General features: G+C 32.9%; 1 protein-coding gene across 1 annotated transcript; it reads right to left on the bottom strand.

The window, feature by feature from the left end:
• Positions 1-1,087: 1,087 nt before the first annotated feature.
• On the bottom strand, positions 1,088-26,717 carry LOC127719719 (uncharacterized). Its single transcript, XM_052225958.1, has 5 exons — positions 26,151-26,717; positions 18,427-18,525; positions 17,626-17,913; positions 11,637-11,831; positions 1,088-2,154 (listed from the first exon to the last, which is right to left on the bottom strand). The coding sequence occupies exons 1-5, from the start codon at positions 26,659-26,661 to the stop codon at positions 1,313-1,315; spliced, it is 1,935 nt and encodes a 644-aa protein (XP_052081918.1). The 5' UTR covers positions 26,662-26,717; the 3' UTR covers positions 1,088-1,312.
• Between the last annotated feature and the right edge of the window lie 859 nt (positions 26,718-27,576).

Below are 27,576 nucleotides of genomic sequence, written 5' to 3' on the forward strand. Positions count from 1 at the left end.
AATAAGCTGATGTCGACAAACTGGCAAGCTGTTGAGCATGATTATGAAGTATGAAAGATTGGAAAGAGATAAGAAAGGCATTTTGGTTCTCTTTTACAAAATCATTTCAAAGTTAGTGAAATTTGGAACAGGAATCATATTTTGAAATTTTGAAAGATGGCTCACGGTATGATGTTAGCAATGTTATTGAGGATGTCAAACATGACCAACAATGTAACTGTTTGGATTGAGTTGAGTGCTTTTCATCTCGCCTTTTATGGAGTCAAAAAGTGATACTTTAATCGATATGCTGTTTCTATAGCCAGCGGTAGCTTCCAGTTTCGGCGTTTACAATTTTAAGTATTTCATTAAATCAGTTTAAGGAGATCTTATAATGGTTAATCAATGAAAATTGACATTTAAGTATCTAAGCATTGGCATATCTCATTATTATAGAGTTTATATGGCCCTGACCAAACAGTCATTCTCTGTTGACTGAAACAATTGAATAGCTAACATGTGATAGTTTGTGATAAGTTCAGTTTAAGAAGAACCACATAGTAGGCCCAGGTCCTCATCATAGTTCATAGACTTTGAAACTTTGAATATGTTACATGTTAAAGTTTGTGTTTAGGTCAGTTTAAATAGAACCACATATGATATGTTTGGTACTAGTATTTTATATGTATTAGCATTGGAACTACATGCATCAAAGAGTAGCCGGGGAAAAGATGCTACTTAAAAAAAATGCCATATATATCATTGTATTTAGTTTGTTGAAATTTGGTTTTCAATGCAGAACACTAAATTATTTGCACATACTCATATCAGTCTGTATGATGTAAGAGCATGTGTGCTTTTAAGTGATTTGCGTAAGATTTTCAAAAGTTACAATCAAACCAGGAGAGAAACTTATAGTTTGATATAAAAAGAATGATTAGTTATCGCCGAGGGCATATAGATCATGCATATTAAGGACGAATATATAAATACATGTAAGTCTTCCGTTGTGAAAGGGGTATACGTCAATGAGACAGCAACCCACCGACGAAATACACTTGTTAATTCATATTTTATTAAGAAAATTACACATTCGTATAGAACTTATTCTGAGACTAAACATTAATGAGAACAAACACATGACTTGAATTGATTTGTCCTTTAAGACAATTTTTATGTGGTTTTTGAAAAAAAGTTCTGAAATATATCTTTAATGTGTGGTTTTTTCCTCCAGCAAATGGAAGTAAACAAAACAACAATACGTCTTTGACGTATACAAATTTCTAGAAATTTCTATATAAAGTTGTTTTACTGTAGCACATGTTTAAAAAAATTAATCTTGTTCATTTATGTTTCTGTTGACATCAAAAAGAAAAGCCTTTATATCATTTATATTACAAACAAGCAGTACATTTTCTTTTTTCTGAAAATAAATTCCACACGGATGGTTCAGTGAATCTGATTTAGTAAGAATTTCTCTATGATGCTTACCCTCATCAGATACTTCTACTACCGCGTTGGTATAATAATCAGTCACATACACATTCCCTTTATTATCTGTTGTCACACCACGTAAACTTTCATATTTTCCATTTTCAAACGTCCAAATCAGTTTTCCATCTAACGACCAGCAGAAAATTGATCTTTTGTCTATACAAACCAACCTGTCTCTGTCTGCTGTAATGTTAACGGTACTGTCTGCAGGTAAATATATAGTACGGAATACGTTACCTCTCAGATCCATTACATGTATTATACTCTTACCAATAACAACGTATAATGTATTATCATTATACGATATTCCGTAGCAGTAATCACTGGTTTCGATTTTATCGATGACATTACCGGTAGATATATTTATCATTAGTATGGTTCTGTCAATCATACAGGATATTGCCACAGTAGTACTATCCACCTCTGTTAGATACCATGGTTTATAGTGAAGAGGAATGTGATGAATATTAGTGCTGTCTGCATTACAAATGATAAGTTGGTTATTTAAAGATTCGGTAAACGCTAATGTATCTCCTATTTTGATACAGTCCCAAATGTTCTGATTCACATTTATTGACTTTTTAACATTTAGCTGTTGACGCAAAGTGACAGAAACAGGAAGGTTGTATCTTACAGTTGTTTGTGCTTGGGCGAATGCTTTCTCTGTTGTTGATATATTTTCTAAAAAAGATAATGAAGCATTGAATCTATTATTTCAACAAATAATTGGTTACATTATAATGCAGCTAACCGGAACAAGGGATTGAATATTGAAACATGTATTTTGTTTTGCACACTATCTATGTTATTTGGAATCATTTACGACTTCAAAATATTTCGTAGTTGTCCTCTTTCATATGTTATCATGTATGAGTCATGTACTAAATCTAACTCAATACATTTATTGTTCAGAGTATACACGTTTATATATCTTACCACAGTCAACTTACCATTTACTATCGACTTGCTTTATAGTTCTACAGGGATGAACGTTTTAACGGTTTGATAATCAGAAAAATAATAAAGTTATATTCAAAATAATAAAGCTGTCTTATGTGGAACTCTGATACTACTTTATGTTGTTTTATTATTACTTGATGATATTTTGTCTTTACTTAATATGGTTTTGACATTACGTAATGATGTTTTGATATAACTCAATATGGAATAGTCATTACTTGATGATATTTCAATATTACACGATATGGTTTCGTATTGACTTGATATAGTTTTGTCATTACTCAATATGGTTTTGTCATTACTCGATGTGGTTTCACCATTATTTAATGTGGTTGTGTCATTAGTCAATGTGGTTTTAACATTACTTGATGTGAATGTGACTTAACGTTATGTAGTTGTTTCATTACATGATGTGGTTTTGTTATTTTGTAATGATGATTTGCCTATTCTTTATATGGTTTTTACATTACGTAATGATGTTTCCAAATTTGACGATTTTACACTACATGATGTGTTTGTTTCATTATTTGATGTGGTCCTGTCATTCTTTGATGTGGTTATCCCATTACTTGATGAGGTAAAATCACGTGACCAATTCGGAAAACCCTGTTCTATTTTTAGATAGATTTCCATGTTGTATGTGCCTTGGATGAGTGTGGCCATCCATCGAATTAGAGTTTGGGTTACTGTTTGAGTTAAACTTTGAGTTAGTCTTCGATTTCGAATTCAAGTCATTATTAGAATTAAAGTTTTAGTTAGCATTGAGTTTCGAGTTGGACTTCGAGTTTGAGTCACATTTAAAGGTAGAGTTCTAGTTACAACATTGAATTTGAGTCACTTTTTGAGGTAGAGTTTGAGTAAGATTCGAATTTAAGTCTCATTTAGATTAATTAAGATTATGAGGTGAAATTCGAGCTATCTTATATGAGTTCGTAATTAAATTTTCTATCGCGGAACAAGGACTTTTGCTCGGGCTTCCGAAAAGAGGGCTCCGGCCGGGGTATGCGTACAAAAGATAAACAATGTTACAGTATACAAAACGCAACATAGAAGTTGAAATAAAGCTAGATGTGGTGTGATTGACAATGAGACAACTATCCACCAGAGTTTAAATGCACTGGATGTAAGAAATCATATATAGTAATAGGCAACCGTACAGCCTTCAACACACCGTATAGTCAGCTACAAAAGGCCACCATGCACCATGTGAAAAAATTCAAACGAAAAAACAAACGGTCTTATTTACAAATAAAGAATCTACAAAAAAAATGACACACATTTATACAACGACAACAATTGAACTTCATGCTCCTGACTTGGGGCAGGTACATAAAGAAAGTGCACGTGGCGGAGTTTAACATGTATGTGAGCGCTAAATCCTAACCTTACATCGGACTGTTACAGTTGTGTAACAGCACAACACGAGAAAAAGATGTAAACTAGAGTACGTGATACCCCTGCACTCAACTCATTTAACCGCTTATACCCCAAAAATGACAAAAAAAAGTTCAATTATCTCCCATAAAGAGCAAAAGATAATAAAAAATTAAAACCCTGACCACATGCATACCTTCAATATATGTACAAACAGCCAGCAGAGTGAAAATTTCCTAGCATTCAAACTGTAGGAGGAGTTATCTGGAAACGCTCTTCTTATGCAAGTAAATTTCCGAAAAAATTACAAAGTTCAACTATCTCCCAAAAAAGCAAATATTAATAAACATTAAACCCTGACCACATGCACACCTTCAATATATGTACAAAAAGACAGTAAAGAGAAAACTTCCTAGGATTCAAACTGTAGGAGGAGTAATGCGGAATAACTATATACCCATAATGGGACGGACAGACGGACGGACGGACGGACGGAAGGACGGACGGACGGACGGACAAGGGTAAAACAATATGCCCCCCAACTTTCAGCCGCGGTTGCATACAAAACAGTTTCATTTGGCTGATTCAATAGATCGGTATGACTGGGTAATATAAATCCATCGGGGTGATCTCGGATGCTCCAGAAAGGCACCCGTCGTGTTATTCGAGAAAGTACAAACCCAGTGATTTGGTTTTATTTGGTAGTTTACATTCAAGGAAAAGATGACGGTATTATGGTTACGACCACTGGAACATGTCCATCGTCACATGTGAAACAGATATTCCAAAAAGTTTATTTTTCAATTAGTGCGAGGTAGATCAGGGAATTCAATTGATTACAAATAAAAGATTGATATTCGTATTAGTTCAAATGATCATTTACGCTAAAAAAAAATTCGGAGAATTCTATTTTATAGTATTGATGCTTTGTCGCTTAGTCCGAGCCCCCATCCCTCTGTTTCCCTGTAACTTTAGTGTGAGTTGATTTGAAGTGTTTCATTTGTTAACAATTTGATTTGTGTCGAGCCTGCGACATCAATGTAGCGGCAGTGAGACACAACAAACCTATATTTCGTCGTCGATAGTGGCGTCGGCGTCTCCATCTCCATTTTTTTAATTTCTATTGAGTTTAACCTTTCATTATACATGTTACTTATAATGTATGCCATCATAAATTTGTACTTTTAGAATATCATACGGTATTTGTTTACCTCGACTATTGTATCTGTATTTATATTGTATGTTTCTCTGTAAACTTGTATTTAGTTTTTAGAGAATAAAGTATCTATGTATCTATCTATAGATCGTTAGGTTTCTAGTTTTTTACATTTTTCATTTCGGGACCTTTTATAGCTTACTATAGGGTATGGGTTTTGCTCATTGTTCAAAACAAAACAGTTTTGTTTTAGTTAAATAAAACCGAATTAAACTGTTTTGACATGATAAATTTGTAAACCTCCATGAAGTGTTTTAAAACTTGTATAGGAGTTATTCCTCAATTTCAAGAAAAAACATCTACAGAAAAACATTGTTTTTTTAATCTTGTTTTTACCGATAAATGTATAGATAAATGTACAGCCGATCAACATGAAGCTTTTACACTTACAGCAGCAATATCAGGCGAGACACATGGTTCCGTGGAATATTTTACAAATCTATTACGAAAATACTGCTTCCGTTTGAAAACATAGGATAATAAAATGCTCCGCAGGGCGCAGCTTGATACGACCGCAGAGGTCGAACCCTGAACAGTTGGGGCAAGTATGGACACAACATTCAAGCTTGATACAGCTCTGAATTTAGATTGTGATTAAATATTTGACACAGCATAGGTTTCTGACACAGAATGAATGTGGTCTAAGAACTTAAAAATTTTAAATTGGACATTCACCTATTATGGTCCAATATCCAAAATCTAAATACATGGTTAGATTCAGCATATCAAGTTTAATTTTGGACCCTTTTGACCTCAATGTGAACAAAGTTGATAACAGGGCCCAAAAATCAAAAATCTAAATACATGGTTAGATTCAGCATATCAAAGAACCCCATATATTCAATTTTTGTTGAAATCAAACAAAGTTTAATTTTGGAACCCGATTTGGACCAACTTGAAAACTGGGCCCATAATCAAAAATCTAAATACATGTTTAGATTCAGCATATCAAAGAACCCTAAGAATTCAATTTTTTTAAAATCAAACTAAGTTTAATTTTGGACCCTTTGGACCTTAATGTAGACCAATTTGAAAACGGAACCAAAAATTAAGAATCTAAATACACGGTTAGATTCAGCATATCAAAGAACCCCAATAATTCAATTTTTGATGAAATCAAACAAAGTTAAATTTGGACCCTTTGGACCTCAATGTGGACCAATTTAAAAACGGGGCCCAAAAACCCGATTGAAATTGGTCAAGAAATAAGCAATTTATACGAAGTATCTTTTTTTGCACAATACTGTGCAATTGAATATTTCTTGCTATTGCGCAATACTGTACAATTGACAATTTCTTGCTATTGCGCAATATTGTGCTATTGGATATTTCTTGCTATTGCGCAATACTGTGCAATTGAAGATTTCTTGCTATTGCGCAATACTGTGCAATTGAAGATTTCTTGCTATTGTGCAATACTGTGCAGTTGAAAATTTCTTGCTATTGCACAATACTTATTATATAATAATTTACACATCCTGTTTGGTGTGTATCTCCTACCATATCATTATTATTTGCTTTTAAATATAAATCAGAAATAACCAACTTAAAATGGAAAATTTTAAAAGAAAAAAAAAAAGGAAAAAAAAGAAAAAAAATGAAAAAAAAAAAAATCCCCCCCTCAAAATTTTTGAACCCCCTTATGATTCATCACCCCCTAACTCACTCCCAGCTTTCCCTTTGTGCTATGGTACCTTGCAGTACAATATCAGAAAGATCCATACACTAACACACAAGTTATTGTCTGGAAACTAGAAAAATGCTTATTTTTGGCCCCTTTTTGGCCCCTTATTCCTAAACGTTTTGGGCAATTACCCCCAAACTCAATTCCAGCTTTCCCTTTGTGATATGGAACCTTGTAGTACAATTTCAGAAAGATCCATACACTTACACACAAGTTGTTGTCATGAAACTAGAAAAATGCTTGTTTTTTGTCCCTTTTTTGGCCCCTAATTCCTAATATTTTGAGGCAATTACCCCCAAAGTCAATCCCAGCATTCCCTGTGTGATATGGAACCTTGTGGTACAATGTCAGAGAGATCCATACACTAACACACAAGTTATGTCTGGAAGTTACAAAAATGCTTATTTTTGGCCCCTTTTTGGCCCCTAATTCATTAACTGTTGGTACCATAACCCCCAAAATCAATCCCAACCTTCCTTTTGTGGTATTGAACCTTATGGTAAAATTTCATAGAGATCCATTCACTTAAACTAAAGTTAGAGTGCGAAAACCAATGTGTCTTCGGACGACGCCGGACGACGACGACGACGACGACGACGACGCCAACGTCATACCAATATACGACCGCAAAATTTTTTGCGGTCGTATAAAAACAACAGGACCAAGTGGTTTGGGGATATCCCAATTATGTCCGAAATACTGTAAACTTTTTAATACTTTTTTTCTTATTATTGTCTGCCGTTCCCTCTTTTAATACCAAATAACTCTGAACAACCACTCGAACTTTAATTTGAACTTTAACTCAATGGATAGCGATACCTATCTAAAGCACATTAAACAAATGATATATAGAAATCTGTTTAAAAATAGAACATATTTTTTTCCGAATTGGTCACGTGGTTTTACCTCATCAAGTAATGGGATAACCACATCAAAGAATGACAGGACCACATCAAATAATGAAACAAACACATCATGTAGTGTAAAATCGTCAAATTTTGAAACATCATTGCGTAATGTTAAAACCATATAAAGAATAGGCAAATCATCATTACGAAATAACAAAGCCACATCATGTAATGAAACAACTACATAACGTTAAGTCACATTCACATCAAGTAATGTTAAAACCACATTGACTAATGACACAACCACATTAAATAATGGTGAAACCACATCGAGTAATGACAAAACCATATTGAGTAATGACAAAACTATATCAAGTCAATACGAAACCATATCGTGTAATATCGAAATATCATTAAGTAATGACTATTCCATATTGAGTTATATCAAAACATCATTATGTAATGTCAAAACCATATTATGTAAAGACAAAATATCATCAAGTAATAATAAAACAACATAAAGTAATACCAGAGTTCCACATAAGATAGCTTTGGCGTTCCATAGACCCCCGTTTCAATGTCTAACTAAGCTTGAATGACAACGCGGCATCATAAGTAGGATAAATTTTTTTTTCAAGAAGTTTAACCACCAGTTGTTTCAATTTCAATTAATACATCGCACAATAATATCCTTTACTTCGATAATGATTAAGTATATTGGAAAAAACAGACACGTTGCTTGCTTTTTAAGAGATTAAATTCAAAACGTGAACTGATTTTCTGTTTTTTTTTATGATATACATAGGCATACCTCATTTAAGAAGAAGGTGGATTTCTAAATTTTCTTCTGTTTAATGTTCAAGAAGACTGGTTTAATTTGTAATGGCAAAATTCTGGAAACACAACAGTTTAACTGTTATCTGTTGGAACCTATATTCAAAATGAATTCTCGGCGGTGGTATTTGGGGTTGTTTTAAACCTAAACAGAATCGTAGCATGAATCAGATAGAAATAAGAACCCACATTACCTAAGAGACAATTTAACGGAACTATCACACATTCTAGTATCGCACTTCTTCACAATATTTAACAGGTGCTTTATGGAATCATTTATTTGTTAAACGTTTACTATAACAATACTTTCAAATTACGTTTCCCATATGTTTTCCTAAACATGCACAGGGTGTCAATGTCTTGCTGTACAATATTTCTGTTCCTTCAAAAGTTATGGCTGTATTGTAAATCATGAACTTATTAGAATTCCTATGGGTACTTAATATACACCTCTAATGGGAGATATTTTTCGTTACTGTTATGAATCTTCTTTTAAGGAAATACTTTATGATGGGTAAATTAAAATCCAGAAAATTCGAATATGTCATGATGGTGTCTTTACTGTTGTTCATAGAGTTTATTAACAATGCTAAATACTTTTAATAACTTTAGCTTTATAAAGTTTATAATGACAGTCAGTATTGTATACTCCTTTTAAAGACAACTGTATTGATAAACAACAAATAAGACTATTTAAACTTTGATTTGCCATCACAAATTTTACTATTTCGGACGGTTGTGAACCTATTTCCTCATCCTATGGTGTGTACATTTTCAAAACTTAAACTGAACGGTTTGAAAAATATGACTGAATGACGCTGACTGGTTAAAATGAAAGTAAAGAAGGTTACTTTTACAGGACTATAGATGCTATAGACTTTTGAATATTTTTAAAGATGTTTACAGTCGGTACGAGCATCTGATCTTTTTCACTTAAAAAAAGACCGTTTTTCTCATCCCATCGTCTATTGTAATGTCGTTAAAAGAACCTTAACATTGAAAAACGATATATTAAATCTTTTCACAAGAAGGACTACAGGCGTCATATACTGTATAGCTAACCGAATCAGTATAAATTATTCTTTTTTTATAGTGTCTCACAAAACTGTCGATTTCAATTGTTAATGATGAAACCGTCATTAGGCCACACAAATTTTATTCCTTGTTCTTTATATTTTCCCGCTCCTAATTTGAAGAAAATGACTTTCAAACAAAAGAACGTTTCCGCTTCCGCAAATTTGTAGTCCGCATGCCGCTCTAATTCAAATTTCTTGAAATTTCCTTTCTCACATAGACGCTTTTCTATTGCATACAATGGTCCAATCGTTTCAAACGCACATGTGATAAATCAATTTGTAAAAAAAAAGGTCAAAAATTGGGATGCCAACATGCGGTTGTATCAATTCATTGCCAATGATAGACAGTTATTAAACACACGTTTCACAGTGACTCACTGCCCAGATTCAAACTCTGTATGCGTTAGCATTGTGCATGACTTTCATAAATTTTGGATGAGGCAAATTAAAGTTAGAGTGCGGAAACCAAAATGAGACGAACGGATGGACGAAAGGTTGGTCAAGGGTAACACTTAACGCCCCCTCCGCTACGGCAGGGGTATAAAGTTGTAGTGGTTGCTATACTTCCTAAATATATAAATGGATTTAAATGAAAATTCAGGCAGACAAAAGCTGACTTGACGAAAATAACCAAAATGAACCAAACCACAGTGAGACAAGAAGTCTGATATTGTACAGGCACCAATAAATCAAACTACATGCATTAGAGCATCTGTTGTCTTCCTAGTTTTTCGATGAAGAAACCCAGTAATAACATGTACATAAATTGCACAACTTATAAATCACAAAATTTAAAATAAAGCTTCTCTTGTAGAGCACTTGCCTTTGAAAACTCATTTTCAAAAAAAAAAATAATAATAAAAATATTTCGCTTTTTGGAGCAGGTGTCCGACGAACTAGACATCAAATTTGTGTGACCTTCTTTATCCTGCTAGGATTGTTGTTTTTTTATTTGTTTTTAGAGCGGCAGTACCCAAAAACAGAAGCTTTAGCTACTCTAGCTAGCATCCTATAGTAGCGACACCTTTACACCCTGCATACCAAATTATATGCCATTTCTCTTTTCTTCTTTATGTTGTTGGTTATACTTTTTGTAACTGCACTTTCCTTTTAATTTCTAGTTTAAGTTTAACAACATATAGTCAAGATAGTCACAGGGGTTTGTGCGAATGTAAAACTGGTTTAACGCCACCATATTCTGAACCTGTACCAAGTCAAGCTTTTTGAACATTTGTTGACCCAAACGGAAACGAAAATCCGCTCAGAATACCTGTTCACACCAAGAATAACTATGAAATCAACATACACGAAGTCGCTGTTTCATATTGATTATTAAATAGTATATCGTCAGTTTACATTTTTGTTTCAAGCACATTCGAATCCGTATTTATGCAACCTTTTAATTAAACCCTCAGATGAGATGTGTGCGCATGTGTTTATCATGTAGCTCAATCATTAATGTAACATTAAAAAGTGAAAGGGAGCCACCAGGAATAACCATTTCGTTGACTGATCCGGCCCACATAATCATTCTTATACAGGTAAAACGATGATTAACATATATTTTTAACCTAGAAAATGAAATCAAACAGACCTAGAAAATCCGATTGCACGTGGTCGCTATATATTTATATTTATGTTTATATCGGATTATATGGCCGTCGGCAGTCTACGGAAGCCATCTCGATGGATAATTAGGTAGTTGGCGTCTGGTCTGAAATACGTACGGAATGCGGATACATAAGATGAAGCATTGTTAATCGTTTCTTTTAAACTTTTTGTAATTTGGATACATATTTGTTTTATTATGTTATGAATAAAATATGAGAATTTGGGTCAAATCGCCGAACATGAATTTGACAGCTAATCCCCAATTAATTTTTATTACATTGAGCATCCTCTTTTAATAAAAATAAAGTAGAAAAATGCAACGAACTTTATTTTAATTATGGATTGTAGTCGACATTGCTTTATGACCCGAGTGGAAGGAAATTGTTGGATTAATTTCACGTGTGAAATAATCGGTTCTATTTTACTGGGAAATCTAAATATTTATTTGCAACCAATATAACGGATTTTATGTTCTTATTTGTTTTACAAATGTTTTCATGAATATTTGCAGGTAGATTGTATTTAAACAAATCATAAAATCATAATAATAAACTAGTTACCAAGACTAATAGGTAGGAGTGTTGCAGTAATGTTACGGTTTGTTCCGCTTCCGCTGGAATGTTTGATGACGGCGTCAGATATTTGACCCAATTGCTCTTCTATTTTATCGTCGGTTTCAAATAACTGAGCCTCTATATCAAAGTCAAGGTAAACTGGTTCTCCAATGTTTTTTGATTTATTCCATTGAGTGAACTCTGTAAGAATGAAATAGAAAAAAACATTTTGATTACTTCTAGCAGTCAATAAAAATTTTTGTTTACGTCATTGCTGGGACGCTAACCTATTCATTGAAAGTGATTTCTTTTTCTAGCATCAATGCTTGGCAAATTTGTCTCCAGAATATATGTTCAATTGCTCACTTAGTTCAATTTTTTATTGAGTTTAAATAGACTAATTTATTGTTATTTGTTCACATATGGAATTGGTTGATAAAGTTATCTATGACTTTTTGCTATTTCGTTTGCCCCCTCCTTCATGTAAGTAATTTGTCATTTATATCAAGTAATTAAACGAAACATCTCGGCTACCAATTGGTTGAAATTGAAATATATACTGTCACAATCACGAATTGGTTGACCGATGAGATGTGTCCGTCTCTTAGCGACATGTTTACGTGGTTTTAAATCTTGGGAGTCTTTTGATCTGTAGTTTTACACAATGTGTCCTTTTGCCGATTGTGACATTTTGACAGCGTGTGGATTTGCATGGCGGGTGATGAATGCATAGCAAGAGACACTTACCCTGTCGATACATCCAATCTTGCTCTGTTGGGGTTCATTCGATTCAATCATTGTTTTGCTTGTTACCTTGATTTATAGCTTCTTAGTCGTTTTATGAGATTTGAACATCGTCAATTTGATCATTCTAGATTATTTACTCATTTATATATTACGAAACAGGCGAAATTCAGTTTAAATGCTTTAATAGACATTTATGTATATACTTTTGATCAAAATATCAGAATACACGAAAAGTACAAAGGTGCGCAAATCATTGCAACGTGTCGTAGCTAAAAATAAATGAGCTATGCATATAGTAAGGATCTCTAAATCCCTACGATCCGGTCTCGCTTTTTCGTACTTTGTAATTGTTATCTTCTGTCTTAATTATTTACAACAAAGCTAAAGTTGAATTGACGTGATTTAAAGGACCGTTTCATTCTTTAAAAAAAAAAATTACAAAGGAAAATGATGCATATCAAGTTTAATTAAACTAGCAATATGTCGTCAGATATATGTGGTAAGAAAATGCTGAATCCAAAATGATGGGGTAGACACAGTTATATGCCAACCTCAACAGATACATATTTGCAACTTCTCTTGTTTCAGATTATTACCTGAATCATTCGAAAGTACTTTTGTTTTAAAAATTCAGAATAGTGGATTGTTAACACTAAGCTACGGTACAATATATTAAGTCCTATTAGTACGATAAAGCTGAGTGCTTGCATGAATGTCGTTGGTACCCTAAGGGTAGATTTGGGTATACAAATACAATAATCCCCGGCCTTCTCTTGTTCTGAAAGTAATATTCTTGCTAGAGTGGGGTCTCCGTTTTGCTGTGTAGAATGGCAAAATTTGTAGCCGTATCCGGTTGAAATGGGGACAATGATTCCAATGTTTTGAATAGAGGCAAAGCTAAGCTTTCGGCAAATTAAAGGTACATTGCAACAACTCTCTGATGGGTCAGTAGGTTGCTCGTTGCAAGGTACCATTTCTTTCTCTGTCCTCCACAGCTACATTTTCCAATGGCAGTCCAATTGTTCGCCTTTACTTTCGGTAGATCTATCTTACCAAACCACATATTGTGTTGATTGTAAATTTGTTCTTGCCTTACAGATAAATTAGTGCGGTGACGGAATAGGAAAAAGTCGATTATTTAAAGAGTGTAAATTCACTTCATATTACACTGCTAAAAATTTGCACAGTCCTAGAAAAATGATATTACTTGAATTTGAGATTGGTCGTCAAAAAGTCGTATGGTGCATTTATTTTTAATTTTATCGTTTAGCTAGCAAATTTGACTAAAATGCAGATCATAAGTGGCATGCAGTTTGACTTGTTTTTCAAAGGCTGCACTCAATTATATTTCTTTTTTTATTTCATTCAAACATCACATACAATGCTTTATTCATTAATCGAAAAGGCTAACCATAAAAGTCTTTTGACGACAAATTATGAAAGTACAAATTACTGTAAACGGGGACATTTTGTGTTTCACCGGATTCCAACATCATATAATAAAGCTCTCGTGTATAAATTGTCTCGTAGCTACTATAAATTAATAAAACTGCAATTTCTCTTTTATGGAATAAGATTTTTTTGAACGAATTTTTTTAAACTGTCAAAATATCTACTATCAAATCATTATCTTAAATAATATCCGGAAAGTTGTGTCCGGTCCCTGATTGGGCAGAGTGCTTAGTTTTCTTCATACAGTTAGGACTTGATATTTATTGTATTTGTTGATGTTTTATTGTTTCTTTGATTTTTTTTTTGGGGGTGTTCGTAATTCTTTCTGAGGTTGTGTTGGTATAGTTTTATTTATATAAGAGGCAAAATAAGTTTTTGTGTTGTATAGCTAGGAAATTGGGATCGGACAAAATCCCAAAAGATGACAAAACTGTGAAGTCCGTTGAAACTTGGATCTAACATTTCAAAGAAGCATACATTAAGTTTAATCCTTTGAATATTGTTTTTTTTCTGAAAAGTAGAAGTTGGTCAGTTGTTTTATTTACCCATAACAGTTAATCGGTATATTTTGACACAGTTGATAGGTGTAAAGATAAAAATAACTCGAAATTGATGATTGTGACTTTGTTTCATTCAAAGATGATATACCAAAAGAAAGTTTGGAAATTGTTTATTATAACAGTTGATACGAATGATGCATAAGTCAACATAACATAACGGTGTTTACAGTCCTAATTGCAATTGGAAATACAAAACCTTAAAAAAGAAAAGTTTAGATACATCAAGATGTCCAGTCCTTCTATAACCCACATTTAAGTCAGTGCTTACATTCCATATATCCCAGAGAGCTTGTGATAAAGGATACTACCGAATCTAGAATGGCTGCTTCATATCTTGACCCTTTCTTTGATATTGACACAAATTGAGGACTTCAAACAAAAATCCATTACAAACGTCACATGATGAGTTAAAGTTTCCAATGTAAATGTCCAGGTTCTCAAAAGTAGCATACCCTCTGCTCCATTGTATTGCGTTTACATATCTCAATTGATACCTTAAGCTCGTGCATGTTGACACAGTACCCACTTCATGAACAAGGGTGTTTTGTCTTCTGACACACAACTACTTGAAAAAGAGGCGGCAGATACATGTACCAAAGAGATATTCAAACTTAATAGTCGAAGAAAATCTCACAATGCCATGGCAAAAATCGAAGAACAACGTGAAGACAAATAAAATTAAAAAAAAACTACATAAAAAAAATAAAGACTGATCAACACGAACCTGTGAAGGAACGGTTAGCAGATTCTGCTCCAAATGTGGCACATGTGTGTTTTGCTCGTGTAAATACGAATTCGGTTATATGTAGAGAGTTATGAGCAAGAACAGGCGACTGAAATGGACACAAATAATATTTGTTTTCGTAAATTGTTTTGTTATAAATCAGACCGTTAGTTTTCTCAATTAAATTGTTTCATATCTTTCATGTCGGGGCCTTTTATAGCCGACTATACTGTATGTGTTTTTCTCATTGTTGAAGGCCGTACGGTTGCCTATAATTGCCTGCATCTTCTTTTGAACTTTGGTGGATAGTTGTCTCATTGGCAATCATACCACATCTCCTCATGTTTATACAAGTAAGTCACCATCACGAATTGCGTTACCTTTAAGCTTTACCGTGTCTCAACTCACTAGCAACATCTTTTTTTGCGGTTTACGATATTTAAAAACTAAGAAGAAACTAAATTTTCTATTTGTGTCCTATTCCTGTTTGTGACATTTTAATTGATTGTGATTTGCATAGCGTGTGAAGCCTGCATAGCAAATGACGCGTATGCTTGTTGAAGTTCGAATTCATGGGATTCCCTCAGTTTTTGTTTGAAAACAAACGAATAACAAAGTGTAAATCAATCTATATTTTTTTCATATGCTTGCATATATTGTAATAAAAAAAGCTACATTCAAGTAAGACAAGGGATTACGGGCTCTTCAAAAATATATTCAGGTAAAGGGTAACTTGCTTTACCACCACTCTAAACCTTTACGGGGATTCTAACTTCATTCATTAATTACAAATACAACTTTACAGAACAAGCGTTTTATCACTAGCAGTGCGATATAAATGCTAACCATAGTTAAGATATCAAATCAATTTATACAGATCAGACTGTGGGACAGAACAATCACGACAACGGAAATGTTCGACAAACTACAATCATGTAAACATAGCAAGCGTATACTGTCGATCAGAGATGGATTTTTTCTTGACTTTTGTTGAGGGATATTAAGAGTTGCAAGCAGGACAAACTATACCTTTATGAACAGGGTTCATTTGTCATTTGCCCTAGAAGCGCCACTCTAGTTATTTTATATTCCCATAATTTTATATTGATATGCCCAAAGTGTATTCTGCAATTTTGAAATGTTTTGAAATGTCCCATGATGCAAGACAAAGCACGCTACATGTTGTACACAACATTCGACCAGCACTCTTTTCAATTGCAGAACAAGTCGAATGTCAGAAACTTAATGTTCATAATCGCAATATTATTAGGATTTGTGGTTTAAGAATTTGTCTTGACCGTTAACCACTATATTGAAACTTTGGACCAATGTTGGTATTCGTGATTTATTTAGCTTAACCTTTCATGTACGAATATTATATGTTCCAGTCAAGGTTCAGTACCTTGAAATAACATTCCAACACTACAGAAGTCATTTAAGGTCTGAATTACTTATTGAAGTAAAGTCTTTAGAATGTTTAGTGCGATGTTAAATTATCCTTCTTAGAAGAGATTTTCTTGTCTTATGTAACTAAGTTAATTTGGGATTGAACAATCGAAACATTCACAATTTCTAAAGGGATAAAAGGCGGTTCTAGTCACCAAAATGCATTTTAAAACTGTACGTCTATTCTATAATGATGTATGTTACTATTGATACACTTTATTTAAAAAAAAAATAGTCATAACATTGTTTAAACTCAAATATAACGTCTGTTTTGAAAGAACCTTTGTTGTCAGTTTGGCATATACCGAATTCAACCTATATGCCCAAAACTCAAATTTTCCTCTTTCAATGAGGTATAACATGTATTCATATTTTAACAAATACATATTTTTTTTCATATTTGTCTTATAATTTATACATTTTGTATAGTTTTGACGGCCGTTGTTCTAACTATTTTTAAAAATACATCTTTTTAAAATGAAAATCATCCCCTTTTTGTCAAATAGGATACGTTTAATCGGACAACTCATTTAATGATGGTTTTCCACATTTTTGGTGAAAAATTTAATAAGAAAAAAAATATGCCAGTTTGCAATAATTCTACTGCAAAAGGGGTACTTAAATTGGAAATAAATATTCACTGTTATTGTCTCATGAAAATGGTTAGTGACTTTTGATCTTGATTTCTGAAAAAATGCACCATATTTGATTTTGACGCCCAAATCAGTTTTAAAGTACACATATTTTCAAATAAAATGATAAATGATATAGCCGTGTAGTAGTTTTGACAATTAAATTTTGAAAATTCTGACTCTTGTCACCGGGCTGAATTCCATATCTGCAACTTTATTTTTAACAAACAACTCACAATTAAGGAATATCCTTAGGTTAAATTAATATTGTTTATCACTTTAACATGTTAAACTTGTGTGTTTCTAATTAAATTCAGTTGATATTTAGACCAACATGGAACCGCCAAAACAACGTAATTGTAACATCGAGTATATACTCATTGAACATATGTAAAATTCGTGGTTAAGACATTAACTGGGGATTAATTACAAACCTTCTACAGGTAACAAAACTATAGCAATACTTTCAGTAGGGGTCGTCGTAAAGAGCTCCAAAATCTTTTCTATGAATAAGGCCATGGTCGTTTGTAATCTTTCATCTGTTTCCAACATTTTCAGCATTATATCTACATTCAGTATTACACTCCCTGATGTGGCAACAATGAATTCTATACCAGCTAAGCCTTCATTTATCTCGACTTTCAGCGAATTTAGGATGTTAATAGTTGTTTCGACATCTTCCTCATTTTGAAAGGTGATCTGTACACGAACTTTCTCTCTACCTAAATAAGTAATAACTAAATATTATAATCATGTTCTTTTTATCAATATCATCACGTTACATACGAAAGACGATGTTATATACTTAGCCAAGGCAAAATTACTAGCTGGGATTTTTAGATCGGAACTTTTGTTGTCCTTCATTTTTATGTTTGTTGTTTCTTTATGATCATAACAATCTGTTGAGTTGAGCCATTTCCATTTTTATGATTTGTATTCGTGTCTTTTATTGCTCATGCCACTTTCACAGGTAAGCGGGATGATTGATTGCTAAAAAACATTATTTGTGTTCCTTTTCTAAGTCGAGAGCCTAGCAGTAATTAATTGGTTATCGTTGGCTGCTTTTATTATATTTGTTTTTTGTTAATTGTTTTCTAATAGCCATTGGTTTTCTGGTTTGAATTGTTTCACGTTTTGTGCCTCCTTCTTTATAAACTTAAGTGTATTCGTTTCTACACACTTTTTTATTTACTTCAAAGACTTACAGATAAAGCCAATACAGTTAGATTTCTTACCTTTAGCTTTCTCGTCCTTTAACATTGATCTAAGATTCTTCAAACATCTATCAAAGCTTTCTCCCCAGTAAAATTTTATTGGCATCTTTTCAAATCTCACTTTACAAAGCAAATGTACAAAAATATTTATAAAATTTGAGGCACAAAATAGGAATGGAAATCATGACACGTTAAATTTCGTTTACTTAGTGTAAAATGTAAATGCCAAAACTTGAACATTTTAAACTTATATTCCATTAAATGTGTTCCCGTCTAGAAATGAATTCAAAATTATCTAGAAGAGCGTTTTGTTGTTCGGTGTGTCATTTTATTAGTTATTCCAAAACGATCTAGTATATTATACTATAAACTAATACTTGGATTTTCTTTCAAGAAGAAACACCTGGCTTAACTGAAATTGAAAGAGGTAAATTCTAGATTGTACAGGTTGTTTTTGATTTTGTAACCTTCTGTTACAGGTCTAGACTTTCTCTATGTTTACTTGCAAATGCGTTATGTTTACATGTTTTTAAAGTGGTCATAGGGGCAATTTCGGAGAATGCCACGTCTTCCTGATTACTAGTATCTCTACATTCATTTTGGAACGGTCTCCATACTGAGTATGTAATATAGGGTATTTCAAGGATGTATGTTTCATCGTAATAAATAAAGGCAACAGTAGTATACCGCTGTTCAATAGTCATAATTCGATTATACAAATCTGGGTAAGAAATTAAACTAAAACTGTCTTTAAAGGACATAAACACATAACATGTTAAAAAAAACATGTCCTCATGAATTAATCGCCAATGTCGCTGCAAAATATAGAAACAATACAAACATTCAGATAAACAATGTGCACATAAAGGTAAACATAACAAAAATACTGTACGAATATTGTGTGCTATGTCAAAGAGACAACAACCAAACCAAAGAGCAGAAAACAGCCCAGGGCCACCAATGAGTCTTCAACGGTGCGCGAAAATCCCGCACCGGAAGCGGGCTTCAGCTGTCCCCTAAACAATAATGTATACTAGTTCAGTGAAATAAACGCCACACTAAACTCCGAAAGATAAAAATAAACCAAAATTTTAAAGGAAACACACAAGAATATTAAAGGCTAGCGGTTCCTGACCAAAGGCACACAACTGCGGCGGTGTTAAACATGTTTTGTGCGACCTCAACCCGCCATATAGCTCTAGCCAATGTGGAATAAACAAACACACAGCAAAACGCACAGTAAAACTCAGTTAAAAAGAAGTCAGAGTCAGATGTTAAAATAGGAAACAAAAGAAACTAAGCAAAAAGACAATGATCAACATAAATTAACAAAAGAATAATAGCAGTTTCTGACATTCCAGCTCCAGACCTCAATCAAAATGATAGAAAGATTCTGTCTTTATCATACGAAAATTAAAGTTATATTCGATTATTTTACCCTGAGCGTTAGCGAGGGGTAAAATACGAATATAAATGCCCAACCCATGGTTAAATGAAAACAAATCTACGGCTGCCATGAATTATTTCGATTCTAATAGGACAAATTCGGTAATTTTGTTAACCGTGAAAGCCCTATACATACGATATTGTTTTGGCTGTTCCGTTTTACCCAATTTTGATAATATTAGTAATATCATATAATTCAATGATTTTTTTTTTTTAATCGCATTTTTCACTTATATATTTTTTTCCAATATAATTTTATTCGTTCTGAGGCGTACAAGAATCTTTAAAGCGCCCGGTATTTACATTTGATTTTTTATTTACGACAACATACTTGTGACGTCACCTTGTTTCGTTGCCATGCCAAGACAATGACATCATTTCGCGGAATTTTTGTTTTATGAAATTTTATCATGAAAAATAAATTGAAATGGACTGATTTGTTTATTTTGCTGTAGAATAGAGATAAATATATTGTATCTGAATCTTTGCCTACGTAAACTTGGGGTTTTGATGTAGAAAATTGAGAATATCTGGTAGTATAAATAAGTTGGTCGTAACGCGGAACAGCCGTTTTTGTGTATTACTGCGTTTGCGCTAAAGGTAGATATATTGTGATTATACTGGTTTACGATAATAGAACGTCATATTAGAATCAACCACAATCCCTCCCGTTAGGGGTTAAGTATCATGCATTAATAAATTATATGAGTAGAACACAACCCGTATCATGCCAACAACAGGGTCTAGAATAAATGTGTTAATTTCGATGTAAAGACCCTATGAGAGATAAATATTAACTCAAAAAAATCTTTAATGACATGACAACAGTATCTTAACTATATCCCTTCTGAATAAGTCTGTTTAAAGGTTTGGTTAGCTTTTTAGGTGAATGACGACATTTTTGTGCTTTGTATAGAATATTACCATAAAAGATGGGGATGTGAAATACATGAACGTATAAGTTGTCTGCATGTTGATTTATATTTACGAATGATGTCCCTTTACCGATGATAAAATTTAGTAAAAATTTCTGATATCTACAATTCTGGTGTAATAATTTTTCAGTAATACAGAGATTTCTTTTGTTAAATTCAAATACGTTTTTTCTGCTGATTTCGTGCTCAAATTGTCTATATTTCGGGGTTTTTTTTCGATTTTGTTTTCATAATTTTGAATTAAAGTTTTGTGTTTACTTATTATTTAAGGTTTGACATGTCCTTTTATTCATTTAAAATAAAATAAATCATAAAAAATGATCTAAAAATACAACAACAACACTTTATAAATTTCATGCGTCCGATTCGCTTTTCTTAACTAACCTCCATTAGAAACGCTCAAAGTCAAATATTTGAAAGCCAAGGATGTATAATTGCTTCGTTCTTGACACTAAAGTCCTATGCTTTGCAAAGTATTATATTGATATCAGTGGTTATTGGATAAACTTCGTTATTGACACTGAAATCCTTATATGTTTTTACATCACAATTCTTTACAGAACAGACAAAACTGTCAAAGATCACACTTTCCTGAGAGAGTTTCGATTTTGTTAATTTTTTCACCACGTGTGTTTGAACTGTTTTCTATGTTCCGTTATGATTTTATTGATGTTGTTTCATGATTGTCTCACGAAAAATTCAAAAGCAAAAAGTTCGTAAAGTCTGCGAGTTTTATATTTCAATGTCTTCGAATCCTTTCAAAGGGTCTCGAAAATGTCTGAATTATACACTAAATGATTCTTGGTTTTCATAAAGATTTCTATGTATGTTTGAACACACAATCAACAGTCTGTACAGTATATCAGTACATATATACATATTTTCATCAGTCTGAATAATGTATGAGTATATCTCAACTGCGTCTGTCTCAATAATATATGAAAAATACTTATAACTAGTTACGCCAGACGCTTTATGTTAACATAACCAGTATCTTATTTTTTCGCAGTGTTAGATCTTTATATTCCAGAATACTCGAGTAATCTTTAATTTTTACCAATTGTGTCCTAGTCCTGATATTGACATTTTGAATGAGTGAAAAATTGCATGGTTGGTGATGCATACATAATAAGATAGGCTTACCCTGTAGACGAAACCGGTTTTGCACCTTTTTTGGAGTTCGAACGATTCCTTCTGTTTTTTTGTTTGTTAAATTTATGTCTTCTACGTCGATAAATTAACATTTCACAATCGGTAAACTATTGTTGCCTTCATTTTACATAATGCTGCAAAGATTCTAAATAAGTTTCTTGAGACTGATTTTAATATTTTTATATTTTGTATTAAACATGCCCTTAATATTTTATATCCAAAATAAGTTTATTTTGCAATCGCCAATGGCAGTCAGCAGGGTTTAAGAACATCCGTTGTTCGACCTGTTAGTCATATACGTTTTGTTAAAATATACTTCTTCACTCTTTTGGTCTTTTGGAAAATGTTGTTTGTGCTGTATTTAGACCCCTCTACCAAGAAATTTGTTTTACATGCACACGTTTAAAAATTGCGGTTTTTATCCAACGCAATCATGGGTTTGAACGTTGTTTTCAATTTAGACATATTTATATTTTTTCGTTTGGGCTTGTATTATATTTTCCTTAGTGTTTATATGACCCGTTTATCCTATTTCGACTCTTTAAAATTCAAGAGTCTATCCTAAATTGAGGTAAATTATATGGCCTTCCAAATACCGTTTCGATCCCTAACATCACTGAAGAGACATTAATTGTCGAAATCCGGATATGGTGTACAAATTTTTGCACCTCAAGTTTGTGGAATATCATCTTTCCGCAAGTTATTTGTTTTCTGTTTGGTATTAAATCAATATTAAGATCCATTTTGTTAAATCTGGTGATCAATTTATTTGGCAATCGCCAATTGCAGTCAGCAGGGTTTAAGAACATCCGTTGTTCGACCTGTTAGTCATATGCGTGTTGTTAAAATATACTTTTTCACTCTTTTGGTCTTTTGGAAAATGTTGTTGGTGCTGTATTAAGACCCCTCTACCAAGAAATTTGTTTTACATGCACACGTATAAAAATTGCGGTCAATCATAGGTTTGAACGTTGTTTTTAATTTAGACATATGTATATATATTATTAAGATCCATTTATTACATCGGTGATCCGTTTATTTGGCAATCGCCAATGGCAGTCAGCAGGGTTTAAGAACATTTGTTGTTCGACCTGTTAGTCAAATGCGTTTTGTTAAAATATACCTTTTCACTTTTTTGGTCTTTTGGAAAATGTTGTTTGTGCTGTATTTAGACTCCTCTAACAAGAAATTTGTTTTGCATGCACACGTATAAAAATTGCGGTTTTTATCCAACGCAATCATAGATAGGTTTGAACGTTGTTTTCAATTTAGACTTGTTTATATATATATATATATATATATATATATATATATATATATATATATAGATTGCCTAACAATGTAATTTTAACACACTATTTAGTATGTAAATATAAGAATGTTTAAAATATTTACAAAATGATGAAAATAAACGCAATATTTCGCTAGACTAACTAGCTTTATCAAGCGTGCATCTATCCAGGTGAAATCGGATGTAGATGATAAGAAACTTTTGCAGCTCAATGTATATGTTGCACTTGAATTTAGCTGCCTTGAAAATAATACATAATTTGGATGAAGTTCAAGATTTTTACAAAATTGGTAGTTGAAGTTAGCAACGTCCATTGGCCAATATTACAGGATAAAAAGGATGATATTGTGTACTAAATTATTCTTTATCTTTCCTGTATCTTTTCTCATCTTTTTCGTTAAGACCATCAGGTTCTAAAGTGTGGAGTTGGTGGATCCAAAAATTTTCTCTTCTCCTTCTCGCCGTGGTGTCCCACTCGGTGTTGACTTCTATGATTTGGAAGGTAACATTATCAAAAGAATGTTTCGTTGAACGAAGATGTCTTGTGAGAGGACAGTTTTTGTTGGTTTTGTACCATGAACGATGGTTATTGAGCCGAATATTAAATTTGTCCATTGTTTCTCCCACATACTGAATGCCACATGTGTCACATGTTAATATATAAATTGAGTTCTCCGTTTTACAGTTGGAATTTGAGTAGATGGTATAATTTTGTTTAGTAACGGAGCTGATGAAAGAACTGCCTGTATTGGCAGCTTTACAACACAAGCAGTTCCTTCGACCACATTGTTTGTAGCAACCGGGAGATGGAGTAGGCTGCTTTGCTAATACAGATGTCACTAATTTGTCACGGATGTTTTTAGGTCTTCTGAAGGCCATGACTGGTGGTGAGGAAAATACTTTTTTAAGATTTGAATCATTTTCTATAATTTTCCAATGCTTCTGAACAATGGAAGACACATTTTTAAAATCAGGATGGTAAGTGAGTACAAGGGGTGTTCTGTTAGCTGCTTTATTCTTATCTTTGTACTCTAGACTTGGCGACTAGTTTTGTTTGCTCTTTCGAAAGCGCTATCAATGATGTTGTTATTGTATCCTCGAACAACTAGATGTTTACGTAGTTGTCCAAGTCTAGCATTTTGCGTATTTTCAGTAGAGCATATTCTCTTGATTCGCAATGCCTGGCTGAATGGGATGCCACGGGAGCAGTGTTTAGGATGGCAACTTTTAGGAGAAAGGAATTGATGTTTGTCCGTTTGTTTGGTATGAAGGTCCGTTATAATGGTTCCGTTCTTGATGTAACTCGTAGTGTCGAGGAAGTTTATTTTCTCCATAGATGATTCATATGTAAATTTTATTGAATGGTGGAAAGAGTTACAGTGTCCTAGAAATTCATTAAGATGTTCTTGTGAATCTGTCCATTTGAAATCAATATCGTCAATGAATCGGAACCATGATAAGGGCTGGTATGGAGCACTAGCCAAGAGGCGTTTTTCAAGTTGGCCCATAAATATGTTGGCATATGACGGGGCCATTTTTGTGCCCATACTAGTACCGTCTATCTGGAGATAATGTTTTTCATTGAAAGAGAAGTTGTTGTTCTCTAGCACTAGTTTCAGAAGTGTAACAAGGCACTCAGTTGGAGGATTTTTTTCACTACGAGTGTTCCATACCTCTTCACACGCTGCTATTCCTTCAAGTGCAACATATACATTGAGCTGCAAAAGTTTCTTATCATCTACATCCGATTTCACCTGGATAGATGCACGCTTGATAAAGCTAGTTAGTCTAGCGAAATATTGCGTTTATTTTCATCATTTTGTAAATATTTTAAACATTCTTATATTTACATACTAAATAGTGTGTTAAAATTACATTGTTAGGCAATCTATAATTTTATTTGTGTAATTGAATTAATCTGTACTGATTAATCCACACTCCCATAGATTTGTATGTCATGTGCTGCTATTTATAGGCACTTATATATATATATATATATATATATATATTCATTTTTGGGAAATTTTGGGCAATTTTGAAATGAAAGAGAACCCAAGTAACACACTTTTAATTTTATATATTTTCTTTATATTAAACCAACAAATATCGGTTTCATAACAAGGGTACTTGGATGTTAATTAATATCAAGGTCGAGTTAAATAATCTAAATATAATAATAAACGATCCTTTGACAAGTTCATTATCATTATTATTGAATTAATTATCAAAATTTAAGTACAAACAATCTCCAGTAGTTTAAACTAATCGGAGATACCAGGCACACATTCTCTTATAAATGAAACTTGTTTTTATGTTCAAAATATTCTTTGTTTAACCTATTTTATTGTTACAGGTTAGAAAAGATATGAAAGAAACATGACCTTATGTGAATTTGCCTATTCTATGTAGATGATTTTGTTATACAATTCTTCCATATTCAGTTTTGTATGCATCCTGGCTTTCCAATGTTAGGAAACATAGTTCATTATGAAGGTTAATACTTCACATAATTATAAAGTGCTATTTTTCGTTTCCTAGCTCTGGTTGATACCCCGACTGTTATACCGGTTATACCCGAAGTTATCGTCACCTCAGTAGTCAGTAATTCGGTATGAAATGATTTATAACAGACTTTTCTTAAATTATCCGTTGGGCAATTAAGAAACTATCAAGAAGCGAAGATTCCCTATCTCAATCATGCATATTATGAAACATTTCTTTGGCCTTAAAGTATGACTTTCAATTGTTTTAGTCGCACCACATTTTAAAGCGATATTCTCATTTCATATAAATACAATGTTACGATTAAAATATCAACGTTTGTAACTTTTAGAGACATATACATGTATAAAAAATTTAGGGAAAATTCAATGAATCAAATTTTACCAAGGCAATCACTTTTAGATTAAATGCATCCTTACTTTTTATGTTTTCTATCTCCTTCATTGCATTTTCATATTTTGCCTGCATTTCTGTATCCATCATACACGTTCTATGCCTTATTATCCGCCGTTCATAATCCGTCCTTTGGTAAAAATAAAGATCCATTCTTTGACCAATATCACGAAACTTGTCGAAATAATCATCAAACACATTCTTATCAATATTGGTATCGCATCGATGAGCAAGTTGATTTCTGTAGTCTCGTATTCGTTCGATATCATCTCCTAATTTAATAGCTACTTTATCTGGAATACTTCCCCAGCCTTTTGTGGGTGGGGGTATCAACGAGAACTGTCTTAAAAGTTTGTAAATTAATGTAATATCTAACGAATCGTATGTATTAGAATGCTGTAGTTTTGCAAGATTTATCTGCTGTTCAGGTAAGAAGTATTTTAAAACTTGGACACACTTTTGATATAATTGGTTTGCCGAAATACGTGATTGAACGACATCTCGTAAAATGTTTGGAAAAGTTTCTATGATGGCCATCGAGATCCTAGAATACCTTTCTCCATTTTCACTCTCAGAATTCAGTAGGGAATCTGTCATTACTAAATTAAACATATTAGAAATCGTCAATTTTATCGAACTTTTTAACTAATGAAATAAATTCCAGTAAAGAATACATTTAATAAGAAAAGATTTTATGACATTCTTTTTAATGAGATGTGAACACGACAGTGCCATATGGGGAAGATTGTTGATGGGATTCGTGTTGCTCAATCTTTAGTTATTTCTAGGTAGTGTTTTGTGGATTTGTTCGTCTTTTCGTCGTTTTTCGTTTGTTGCAATGGCGCTGTCAGTTTTTGATTGAATTATGTGTTTTGATGTCCGCTTGGTTTCTTCCGCCTCTTGATTTGTTCGAGACAAAATGTTCGAAATCATCAGTTTTTGAAGTGAAGGGGAAATTATTGTACATGGGTTTAATATATGACCCTGAAATTGTTACCGTTTCACTTTTAATATACACATTTATTTACATTAAAATTTTTCCTTTTATTATTCTGATTTATTTGAAACTTACCGTCAATTGATTTTACCCTTGTAAGATCTTGTAGGATGGAAATAGAATCTCTTTCAGATTTACACAAACTGTTGTACATACTTCCAAAAGCGTCTTGTTCCAAAAAAGAATCAATTCTTGTGACCATCAATTGGATTTCCTCGTGCAACTTTTCGGAATACTTCTTGGTGACCTCCTCAGAGTTGATGCTAATTATTGAATTTGTTGCATTAATTAGCCGTTGCATGTCATCGGCAATTTCTAATTCTGTATCATGGGGCACATTTCCCCATTTGCACTTAGGTTCATCTAACATATCTTCAGATCTTAGTATTTTGTAGCATATTTCAATTGTTAAGTCATCCATGTTTGGAAGCTTGTCCATTAAAACTATTTCATTT

Source organism: Mytilus californianus, unplaced genomic scaffold, assembly GCF_021869535.1.
Source record: "Mytilus californianus isolate M0D057914Y unplaced genomic scaffold, xbMytCali1.0.p SCAF_11, whole genome shotgun sequence".
Lineage (NCBI taxonomy): Eukaryota > Metazoa > Mollusca > Bivalvia > Mytilida > Mytilidae > Mytilus > Mytilus californianus.